General features: G+C 42.6%; 1 protein-coding gene across 1 annotated transcript; it reads left to right on the top strand.

Moving 5' to 3' along the window:
• The first annotated feature begins 1301 nt into the window (after positions 1-1301).
• Positions 1302-2402, top strand: LOC109733464 (abscisic acid receptor PYL4). The gene has a single exon (XM_020292689.3). The coding sequence runs from the start codon at positions 1416-1418 to the stop codon at positions 2088-2090; it is 675 nt and encodes a 224-aa protein (XP_020148278.1). The 5' UTR covers positions 1302-1415; the 3' UTR covers positions 2091-2402.
• Positions 2403-11984: the final 9582 nt, after the last annotated feature.

Consider the following 11984-nt stretch of genomic DNA (forward strand, 5'->3'; position numbering starts at 1 on the left):
CATTTGAATCTTCAAATTATTGATGAAGTGCCGTGCATTTCTTTCAAATATATGTGGCCAGAGATGAAAAGAATAAAAACAATTAGGACGTTAAATTTAGAGGTTTGGTTAGCTCCGGTAACTTTTTAAACTCGTAGTATTTGGCGAGTTAGTTTTTTATTTTATTTTGAGGGGGGGGAGTTAATAAGGTTTGAAAATGTTAGAGAGTTGTATGACAGGGTTGGCGAGAGATGCCCTTAGATGCGCGAAAACACGCAATTCAGATGCCTCTTTTCTCTTGTGCAGTGATCCACACTTAAGAAACAATTAAAGTACGTTGATGCTGATATGAGTATATACTGGCTAGTAGTAGTATATTATTATGTGAAGTACAAGTGATACGGTGGTCCTTTCATCTGAAGAAAAGGGCGGGGCCGGGGGCGGGGCACGAGCACGAGTCGACGGCCGTGCCAACTTGCATGCGGCATGCCCCCATGTAGCATTTAACTATTATTATACCGCTGCTAATGATCCCTAATAATAATAATCGTAAAGAGGAGAGCGATCACGACGATGGAAAGCAACGGGATAGGGCAAGAGGGGCAATCGATAGAGAAAGAAATGAGCATCCAGGGCAAGCACAGCACAGCACAGTGGGGATAACCTCATCGCAACCAACTTGCTTTATTACTTGCCTCTCTCCCTATTCTATGCCCGGCCACTCGTACCATTAATTAATAAGAAAAAAATCTCGAGTTAATCGGATCCGAGCAACCCGGCCGGCCGGCGTAGGAGTTAGAAGGCATAGCTATTTCTTATTTAGATGAGAGACAGACACACCCAGTATTGAGCTACATCCGTTAGCTAGTAAGCAATGATATTACCCTAGTAGCATGTGGTGAAATAATGGAATTTTTTTTTGAGGGCGAAATGATGGAATTTAGTAATCATTAACCATGGTGTTTGTGTGGGTGTGGATTAGTCCGCTTTATTAGCAAGTGTAATAATGGAGCACAGATCAAACAAGCAAGAGGCCGGCTGGTCTCTTCCTGCAAGTTGGCCAATTTGCTCCAAAATTAAAAGGAAACCAATTAATTGAACAGATCAAAGGACAACCTCCTCCATGCAAGTTGGCCAATTTGCTCCGGAATTTAAACCTTTAGTGTACAATCAATCAATTAACAAAACAAAGAGCAGACGCAAGTATGCATTTGGAAAACACAAGTGGGAGATACATATGTGCAACCTGTGCAAGTTGGGCTCACGTTCTAAAAAAAGAACAAGTTGCTTGTGCCTCACTGGGTCTATTATATATACGCCTCTACCCCCGTCGGCCTCCTCCCCAACCCTACCTTCGAAAGATATTCCACCGGCCGGCAGCACACGGCAAGAAAAGGACGGCGAGCGCCAGGGAGATCACCGAGACTCGACGCACCATGCCGTGCATCCCGGCGTCCAGCCCCAGCATCCAGCACCACAACCACAACCACCACCACCGAGTCCTAGCGGGCGTTGGCGTCGGCATGGGGTGCGGCGCGGAGGCGGTCGTGGCCGCGGCCGGGACGGCAGGGATGAGGTGCAGGGAGCACGACTGCGAGGTCCCGGCGGAGGTGGCGCGGCACCACGAGCACGCGGAGCCGGGGTCCGGCCAGTGCTGCTCCGCGGTGGTGCAGCACGTGGCGGCGCCCGCGGCGGCGGTGTGGTCCGTGGTGCGCCGGTTCGACCAGCCGCAGGCGTACAAGCGGTTCGTGCGCAGCTGCGCCCTGGTGGCCGGCGACGGCGGCGTGGGCACGCTCCGCGAGGTGCACGTCGTGTCGGGCCTCCCCGCGGCGTCCAGCCGCGAGCGGCTCGAGATCCTGGACGACGAGAGCCACGTGCTCAGCTTCCGCGTCGTCGGTGGCGAGCACCGGCTCAAGAACTACCTCTCCGTCACCACCGTCCACCCGTCCCCAGCCGCGCCGTCCAGCGCCACCGTCGTCGTGGAGTCCTACGTCGTGGACGTGCCGGCGGGCAACACGATCGAGGACACCCGCGTGTTCATCGACACCATCGTCAAGTGCAACCTCCAGTCGCTGGCCAAGACCGCCGAGAAGGTCGCCGCCGTGTCGTGAGGCCTCCTCCACCTCCCTGGATGTGATCAATCCTTTTTTCCCGGGCGGGATGGATGTGTGTTTCCTCGGCGCGTGAGCATTTTTCTCCCCACTTGGTTCTCTTCGTCACATTTGACCATCTTGTTTCCTCTTCTTTTTTCGCTCCTTGTTGTGAGATGCATGCCCCTCTCCTCCTTGTCCAAAGATTCAAGAATGACAAGTATCATCGATAGACTTCAAATTCACTTTATGTTTGAGTTGCTCTCTGTATATATGTGGTATAGATCTGTTCTCGTGTACACGCAAAGTATATTCATCGACATCGGATGTTCATTCATTTGTCAAGTTTACTCGATCCCTTGTGTTGTTGAGCATAGCTAATTAATCAAGAACAATACAGTCTTATCGTGGCGGATCGAACTTGTTGTTAAATTGCGCACATACCGTACCACATCAAATAATGACGAGTTTTCGATCCATGGTATGGTACTCTATGTGTGTGTCCTAGCTGGTGGTCAGATGACCAAATTTATTGCTTCACATAGAAATCTTAATCTAGCCATTACAGTACAATCGCCAACCAATCGACCGATAACTTTGGTCACTTCCATTTTATGATCTGCCGCGCAGAGCTGTCATGCGCCGGCAGATGCTCCAAAATTATAATACTATAAGCAGCCGATCCATGCTAACCATGATCTCTCCTTCGACAATGCATAGACATTTTTTGATTTCCAAAACGACGAGGTCGAGAAGAGCAGCGAGCTATATCATCGATGATAAGAAAATAGAACGAATGCTATGAATCCACGAAGAAATTTGTGTGATGACCACTTGCATGACGGCGATTTTGTCCGCTCTATAGGAGAAGGACGTTTGTGAGACGAAAAATATAGTCCCAGGGTGCTCAGCGGGAAGGTGCAGTTGAGGCCACTTGGGGCTCAACTTGCGTGCGATTAAATCAATCACGTCCCTCTCCTCGCGTCTCGATGCTCCCTCGAGTAGCATTAGTTTTTCCGTTTGATCCTCTGATTAAGATGTGGATGCCTCCTCCCTATCGCGCGCCCGTCCGTCCAACTTGCGCTCCGTCGCCTCTCGACCGATCGTTGGCTCCGGCAACTTGCCATAGAAAAATGAGAGCAACAGCGAGGAGAGGGGCATATTTGACGTGGATGATTAATTAACTAACACAAGTGGCTCAACTTGCGCGCCTGCATGCTGCCAGGTCACTTAATTACCTGCTGCCAGGTTCCTCGCCTTTGCTTTTTCCATACATCGATCCACTAGTAGTAGGTGTAGTTTAGTTCCAAGTTGAAATTCATTGGATGCTTCCACTTGCTTCAGGAGCGGGAATATTGCTGAACTTGTTCTTCCCGGCGGCTAAATTTCATCCCTTTGAAAGATATGTATATGATACAAATATATATATACCAGTAGTTGTACAACGTATACCGCATGGGACATGTGGTTAGCAAAATTCAAATTCATATTCATATATTAGTTGTACAACGTACAAAAAAAAAGTTAAAACGTGTATGAAGTAAGGGTACAATACATCTCAAAATACCGGTAATATCCCTATCAATTACTTTTTTTTTGCCAAAACGCACAAGAGAATTGCGCTTTGCTTCATTAAGAGATAAAGGTTTTAGTATAACAGGTTACAACAAAAGACAAAGGCCCTTGATGTAGCTCACACCACTTCCACCAACACACGAAGAAATCAAAGCTGATTACTCCGAGCACCCACGGATAAACCCACATTGGCCTTGAAGTGCCATGCAAGTGACCAAATCCTCTATTCGCTGTCAATCTTCGCCGCAACGACACTTTCCGCTACCAAGATGTGAAAAATACCCACTTGTTCCTCTCTTTCCGGAACAAATGTATGGTTAGAATGAAGAGTGAGCTCGGCTCGCTCCTCCGTGGCTGAGGTGTACTCCCATTTGCATCTGCGCATCACTCAACCAAATTGGCCTGAGGAATAGGGATGCGGCTCTTCCGGACCCGAGCTCTAAGCACAGAGAACCACACTGTCCGAAAGAATAGGAGATGATGCAATGCTTCAGGGGCTTGCAGACAAAGAGGGGCAGCAAGGCTGATGAGGCAGGCCCCTACTTACGAGGTGGTCTGAAGTCCAGCAGTGGTTGTGAAGCACCAACCAAGCAAAAAAACTTCAACTTTGACGGGGCGTGAGCGCTCCAAACCTCCTGAGTAACCGGCATCAGCATAAGACTGTGGAAGAATGCGCGATACGCGATCCTCGCTGAGTAGGAGCCATCCTTTATCCAAATCCAGTGAAAGGAATCATGTCGATAACTCACGCGCCAGAGCCTGAATATGCGCCCACAGGAGCCATAATTGAATGACCATGGCGATCGAAAATTGCGCTTTAATCTGGCCAATTCACTTGTCAAGCAGCAAACCATCGTGCATTGAACAGTTCTCTTGAATGGAGATTGGCTCAACACACACAACGTTAGGTGTGATCTCTGCCGTTGTGGCTCCACCAATCCATCCATCTCCAGCAATCCATCTATCTAACCAGAATACAGTGGTGCGCCTAATGCCAATAGTGCAGACAGTCGAAACAAAGAACATGGTCGTGCGTCAGAGGAAACTAACACTTGAAAGCCATGCTGATCCGGGTCAACACTAGTGCAGAACCGAGTTTTAGCGCCGGTTCGTAAGGGCCTTTAGTGCCAGTTCTGCAACCGGCACTAAAGAGTGGAGACTAAAGCCCCCCCCCCCCCCCCCCTAGTACCGGTTCGGCACGAACCGGCGCTAACGTGCCACCACGTGGCACGAGCCAGGCCCGCGTGCGTGTAGGACATTAGTACCGGTTGGTAACACCAACCGGTACTAAATGTTTGGGTGTGTTTTGGTTTTAATTTTTATTTTTCCTTTAGTTTTGTGTTTTCAATTTAATTTAGTGATTGTTTTACATTATAATGAGTTGTTAAATCATTAGGTGAAAATACCGCAGATTACTTTCGACTGGATGCATGTGGATCGTAGCTAAGTGATCAAGTATATGATATGGCATATACTTGATCACTTAGCTAGGATCCATCCAATTGAAACTAATATGCGGTTTCTTTCATAAATGATATAATAACTCATCATCATCATCATCATCATCATCATATTAATATAAAAACTCTTGCATCATATCATCACCAACAACAGTATATACTAGCTAGCAAAGATACCATCGAGTTCAACATGGTCATGATATTATAAGCGTTCATAACACCACAAAAGCAAATCACTCTTTGAGATTAAGTTCAGGACGAAGAACACGGACACGCATGAGAGGACAACAAGTACTAAGCATGATAACTAGCTAAATCACTCCCGCTGCTCTCTCTCAGGTAAAATAGCATAGAACATGTATAGCTCTCCTGATTCATCATATTTGAGCATGCAGATGAACCTGTCTCCTAATCGTGGGCTGCGCTTCTGATTGCTGCCCCTAGTACTTCTCTGCGATCGTTAACAATTTTGCTCCAATCTTTCACTATTAAGCATTCATCGCTTTCAGAAATCCTGAATGCACTCATGTGCACTGTAGGATATCTTGGCCATAAGCTAACAATTGACATGCGACCTTTAGTCTCGATCCACTGAGGCACAACTGTCATCGGGAGTCCCTGTTGAAGAACATCGTATAGTAATTAATATACTTAGCAATGAAAGTTTAGCTTGAAAAATAATGTATGCAAAAGATGCACTGAGGACTAATAGTAAAAATCTTACCATCTTTCCTAAATACATGTGACCGTAGTTCAATACGATCACTATTGGTCGCACGTTTTGAGTACTAAGATTTTTAAATTCAGGAAAATGATTTCTCTTAACAGCATCAAGATCCTCAAGCCATGAAACACAATGACTTATCTCCTCGCAGTTTAGTTCAGCTCCGGGACAGTAGTAGGTCCTGTCTACCAAGCGCCGGACATGTTTGCTTGAATGGAAATAAGCTGTCAATAGAAATTAGTTGTCAACTATTTTTGAATAAATAATATCAAAGACATAAATATGGTTGAGAAACTCACATAATGGTAGAACTGGAGGCGTCTGCACATCGACCCAGATGTCTCTATTACCTTCAATATCATCTTCCGGACGAATATCAAAGGTGATAACCATATCAGGCTCAAATGCATAAGCCTTGCATAGTGCTTGCCAAGTTTTGCATTCAAAATAGGTGTACGTGTCTGCATTGTATAATTTGACGTTGAAAGTATAACCATGCTTGGTCTTCAGGTAAACTCTCTTTACCTCCATAGTTTCCATAGCACTGAAACCTATCTTATCCAAGACAAAAATTCTTGCATGGCAGGGGATGCGCTAGTAGAATAGTGAAAATTTAAAATTATAAGTTGAAGCAAATGAAGCATATATAAGTCATGATTAATTACGAAAAAAGACTTGTCGTTGTGACTTACTGTATCCACTTCGAAGGTCTCATCCAGCTTGATGCTGAAGCGCCTATCATCAACAAGGAAATTTCTGTCGCACAGGCCGCGCTGGTCTTTACAGAATTCACACTTAATGAAATCTTTTTCGTCGTCAGACGACATTTCCTATGTTCATATAGGTGAAACATTAAACACTTACTAGTTCTATTAATTCAACTAATTCAACTAAGCATTTAATAAAAATAAACTTGTTCTATTAATTTTCTTACTAAAATAAAGTAGCTAGTTCTATATAGTAATATTTTAATTAGATCATCAAATCTCAGATATCTAAATTTTCTTACTAAAAATAAACTAGTTCTATTAATTCAACTAAGAATTTACAAAAAATAAACTAGTTCTATTAATTTTCTTACTAAAAAATATATATAAAATAGCTATATATAGTAATATTTTAATTAGATCATCAAATCTCAGATATCTAAATTTTCTTACTAAAGATAAACTAGTTCTATTAATTCAACTAATACAACTAAGAATTTACTAAAAATAAACTAGTCTATTAATTTTCTTACGAAAATATATAAAGTAGCTATATATATAGTAATATTTTAAGTAGATCATCAAATCTCATATACCTAAATTTTCTTACTAAAAATAAACTAGTTCTACTAATTCAACTAGTTCAACTAAGCATTTACTAAAAATAAACTAGTTATATTAATTCAACTAGTTCAAATAATCTCATATACCTAAATTTTCTTACTAAAAATAAACTTGTTCTATTAATTTTCATACTAAAAATAAACTAGTTATATTAATTCAACTAGTTCAAATCTCATATATATACCTAATTAATATCTAGCTAATTCATCTAAAATTGACATTAATATTTAACATATTTTCCATATAATTCGTCTAACATTAACATTCTAACATTCTTATCTACGTAATTTATCTAACATTAATCTAAACAACAGAAAACAGAAAATAAGTAAAAACAATGTGTGTGTGTGTGTCTGTGTGTGTATGTGTGTGTGTATGTATGTGTGTACGAGCGGGGGGCGGCGGCGTACGGGCGGCGGCGCGAGAAGACGATGCGACGGGGACGGCGCGACGACGAGCGGTGGGCCGGGGGCGATGGCGCGATCGAGACGGCGACGTAGTACGGGGCGGCAGCGACGGGCGGCGGGGGCGACGGCGGTGACGGCGACGACGGGCGGCGGGGGCGACGGCGGTGACGGCGACGACGGGCGACGGGGGCGGCGAGGGCTGCGGGGCCTGCGAGGGCGGCGCGCGATGGGCGACGGCGATGTCGCGCGAAGTAGTTGAAGAAGAAGTGGTGGTCGATGAAACTGAATTTTTCGTAAGTGTCATATATATAGGAGGGGCCTTTAGTATCGGTTGGAGCCACCAACCGGTACTAAAGGCCAATTTTTGCCAGGCCAAGGGGCGGGAAACTACCCCTTTAGTACCGGTTCGTGGCTCCAACCGGTACTAAAGGCCCCCCCCCTTTAGTACCGGTTGGAGCCACGACCCGGTACTAAAGGGGTGCGCTGGCGCAGGAGCGGTGCGGGCAAGTTTAGTCCCATCTCGCTAGCCGAGGGGCGCCCGCACCAGTTTAAAAGCCCCGGCGCGGCTGCTGTCTCGAACTCCTCTCTATAGCAGGCTTCTGGGCCTAACTTCGGCGCGCTGCCCTGTGAGCCTGCTGGCCCTTTTGGGCCTGTATTGGCAAACTCTAGGTCTGGCAGGCCCACTGGAGAGCGCCCCAACAATTTTTATATAATTTTCTTTTATTTATTTCTGAGTAGTTTTTTTTGCTGTATTTAGTTTCTTTGTGAATATAAAAAGATTATATAGTTTTTTTATTTTCTGCATTATTTATTTTCTTTTATTTATTTTTGAGTAATTTTTTATGTAGTTTTTGTCTTTTCTGTTTTATTTATTTTTTGTTTTGTCTTTTGCATATGCTATGTGGGTGAAATGATGATACCATGCCAAGTTTCGACATTTTCAGAGTTCATTTTGTAGTGATTCTCAATTTCACGGTCATTTAGCTCTCTAAACAAATCGGTAAATGACTGAAAAATAGCAAATGATGTCAGAAAGTGTTGAAAATTGATGATGTCGCTTTGAATGGTGCGTACGGAACGCAAAAAAGTCTGGAGTTGTAATAAGTTTAAAAAATGAAGTGCCCATGTAACAGATGAGTTCTCGTCAGAAGCCGTGATACTTCGAAAGAGATTGTCCAGTTTGTACACGAAGTGCGTCCAGTTTTTGCCGTAACCCTCTCTACTCTTTTGCACATGCTATGTGGGTGAAATGATGATACCATGCCAAGTATCGACATTTTCAGAGTTCATTTTGTAGTGATTTTTAATTTCACGGTCATTTAGCTCTCTAAACAAATCGGTAAATGACTAAAAAATAGCAAATGATGTCAGAAAGTTTTGAAAATTGATGACGTCGCTTTGAATGGTGCGTACGGAACGCAAAAAAGTCAGGAGTTGTAATAAGTTTAAAAAAATGAAGTGCCCATGTAACAGATGAGTTCTCGTCCGAAACCCTGATAGTCCGAAAGAGATTGTCCAGTTTGTACACGAAGTGCGTCCAGTTTTTGCCGTAACCCTCTCTACGCTTTTGCACACGCTATGTGGGTGAAATGATGATACCATGCCAAGTTTCAACATTTTCAGAGTTCATTTTTTAGTGATTTTCAATTTCACGGTCATTTAGCTCTCTCAACAAATCGGTAAATGACTGAAAATAGCAAATGATGTCAGAAAGTGTTGAAAATTGATGACGTCGCTTTGAATGGTGCCTACGAAACGCAAAAAAAGTCTGGAGTTGTAATAAGTTTAAAAAAAATGAAGTGCCACTGTAACAGATGAGGTCTCGTCCGAAACCCTGATACTCCGAAAGAGATTGTCCAGTTTGTACACGAAGTGCGTCCAGTTTTTGCCGTAACCCTCTCTACTCTTTTGCACATGCTATGTGGGTGAAATGATGATACCATGCCAATTATCGACATTTTCAGAGTTCATTTTGTAGTGATTTTCAATTTCACGGTCATTTAGCTCTCTAACCAAATCGGTAATTAACTGAAAAATAGCAAATGATGTCAGAAAGTGTTGAAAATTGATGAGTCGCTTTGAATGGTGCGTACAAAACGCAAAAAAAGTCTGGAGTTGTAATAAGTTTAGAAAAATGAAGTGCCAGTGTAACAGATGAGTTCTCGTCCGAAACCCTGATACTCCGAAAGAGATTGTCCAGTTTGTACACGAAGTGCGTCTAGTTTTTGCCGTAACCCTCTCTACTCTTTTGCACATGCTATGTGGGTGAAATGATGATACCATGCCAAGTTTCGACATTTTCAGAGTTCATTTTGTAGTGATTTTCAATTTCACGGTCATTTAGCTCAATAAACAAATCGGTAAATGACTAAAAAATAGCAAAAAATGTCAGAAAGTTTTGAAAATTGATGACGTCGCTTTGAATGGTGCGTACGGAACACAAAAAAAGTCTGGAGTTGTAATAAGTTTAAAAAAATGAAGTGCCAGTGTAACAGATGAGTTCTCGTCCGAAACCCTGATACTCCGAAAGAGATTGTCTAGTTTGTACACGAAGTGCGTCCAGTTTTTGCCGTAACCCTCTCTACTCTTTTTCACATGCTATGTGGGTGAAATGATGATACCATGCCAATTATCGACATTTTCAGAGTTCATTTTGTAGTGATTTTCAATTTCACGGTCATTTAGCTCTCTAACCAAATCGGTAATTAATTGAAAAATAGCAAATGATGTCATAAAGTGTTGAAAATTGATGAGTCGCTTTGAATGGTGCGTACAAAACGCAAAAAAAGTCTGGAGTTGTAATAAGTTTAGAAAAATGAAGTGCCAGTGTAACAGATGAGTTCTCGTCCGAAACCCTGATACTCCGAAAGAGATTGTCCAGTTTGTACACGAAGTGCGTCTAGTTTTTGCCGTAACCCTCTCTACTCTTTTGCACATGCTATGTGGGTGAAATGATGATACCATGCCAAGTTTCGACATTTTCAGAGTTCATTTTGTAGTGATTTTCAATTTCACGGTCATTTAGCTCAATAAACAAATCGGTAAATGACTAAAAAATAGCAAAAAATGTCAGAAAGTTTTGAAAATTGATGACGTCGCTTTGAATGGTGCGTACGGAACGCAAAAAAGTATGGAGTTGTAATAAGTTTAAAAAATGAAGTGCCCATGTAACAGATGAGTTCTCGTCAGAAACCCTGATACTTCGAAAGAGATTGTCCAGTTTGTACACGAGGTGCGTCCAGTTTTTGCCGTAACCCTCTCTACTCTTTTGCACATGCTATGTGGGTGAAATGATGATACCATGCCAAGTTTCGATATTTTCAGAGTTCATTTTGTAGTGATTTTCAATTTCATGGTCATTTAGCTCTCTAAACAAATCGGTAAATGACTAAAAAATAGCAAATGATGTCAGAAAGTGTTGAAAATTGATGACGTCGCTTTGAATGGTGCGTACGGAACGCAAAAAAAGTCTGGAGTTGTAATAAGTTTAAAAAAATGAAGTGCCAGTGTAATAGATGAGTTCTCGTCCGAAACCCTGATACTCCGAAAGAGATTGTCCAGTTTGTAGACGAAGTGCGTCCAGTTTTTGCCGTAACCCTCTCTACTATTTTGCACATGCTATGTGAGTGAAATGATGATACCATGCCAAGTTTCGACATTTTCAGAGTTCATTTTGTAGTGATTTTCAATTTCACGGTCATTTAGCTCAATAAACAAATCGGTAAATGACTAAAAAATAGCAAATGATGTCAGAAAGTTTTGAAAATTGATGACGTCGCTTTGAATGGTGCGTACGGAACGCAAAAAAGTCTGGAGTTGTAATAAGTTAAAAAAAATGAAGTGCCCATGTAACAGATGAGTTCTCGTCAGAAACCCTGATACTTCGAAAGAGATTGTCCAGTTTGTACACGAAGTGCGTCCAGTTTTTGCCGTAACCCTCTCTACTCTTTTGCACATGCTATGTGGGTGAAATGATGATACCATGCCAAGTATCGACATTTGCAGAGTTCATTTTGTAGTGATTTTCAATTTCACGGTCATTTAGCTCTCTAAACAAATCGGTAAATGACTGAAAAATAGAAAATGATGTCAGAAAGTGTTGAAAATTGATGACGTCGCTTTGAATGGTGCGTACGGAACGCAAAAAAAGTCTGGAGTTGTAATAAGTTTAAAAAAATGAAGTGCCAGTGTAACAGATGAGTTCTCGTCCGAAACCCTGATACTCCGAAAGAGATTGTCCAGTTTGTACACGAAGTGCGTCTAGTTTTTGCCGTAACCCTCTCTACTCTTTTGCACATGCTATGTGGGTGAAATGATGATACCATGCCAAGTTTCGACATTTTCAGAGTTCATTTTGTAGTGATTTTCAATTTCACGGTCATTTAGCTCAATAAACAAATCGGTAAATGACTAAAAAA

This window comes from Aegilops tauschii, chromosome 4 (assembly GCF_002575655.3).
Source record: "Aegilops tauschii subsp. strangulata cultivar AL8/78 chromosome 4, Aet v6.0, whole genome shotgun sequence".
In the NCBI taxonomy this organism is placed as follows: domain Eukaryota; kingdom Viridiplantae; phylum Streptophyta; class Magnoliopsida; order Poales; family Poaceae; genus Aegilops; species Aegilops tauschii.

Coding starts and splice junctions, on each gene's coding strand:
- LOC109733464 (XM_020292689.3), top strand. CDS start 1,416: ATGCCGTGCATCCCGGCGTCCAGCCCCAGCATCCAGCACCACAACCAC.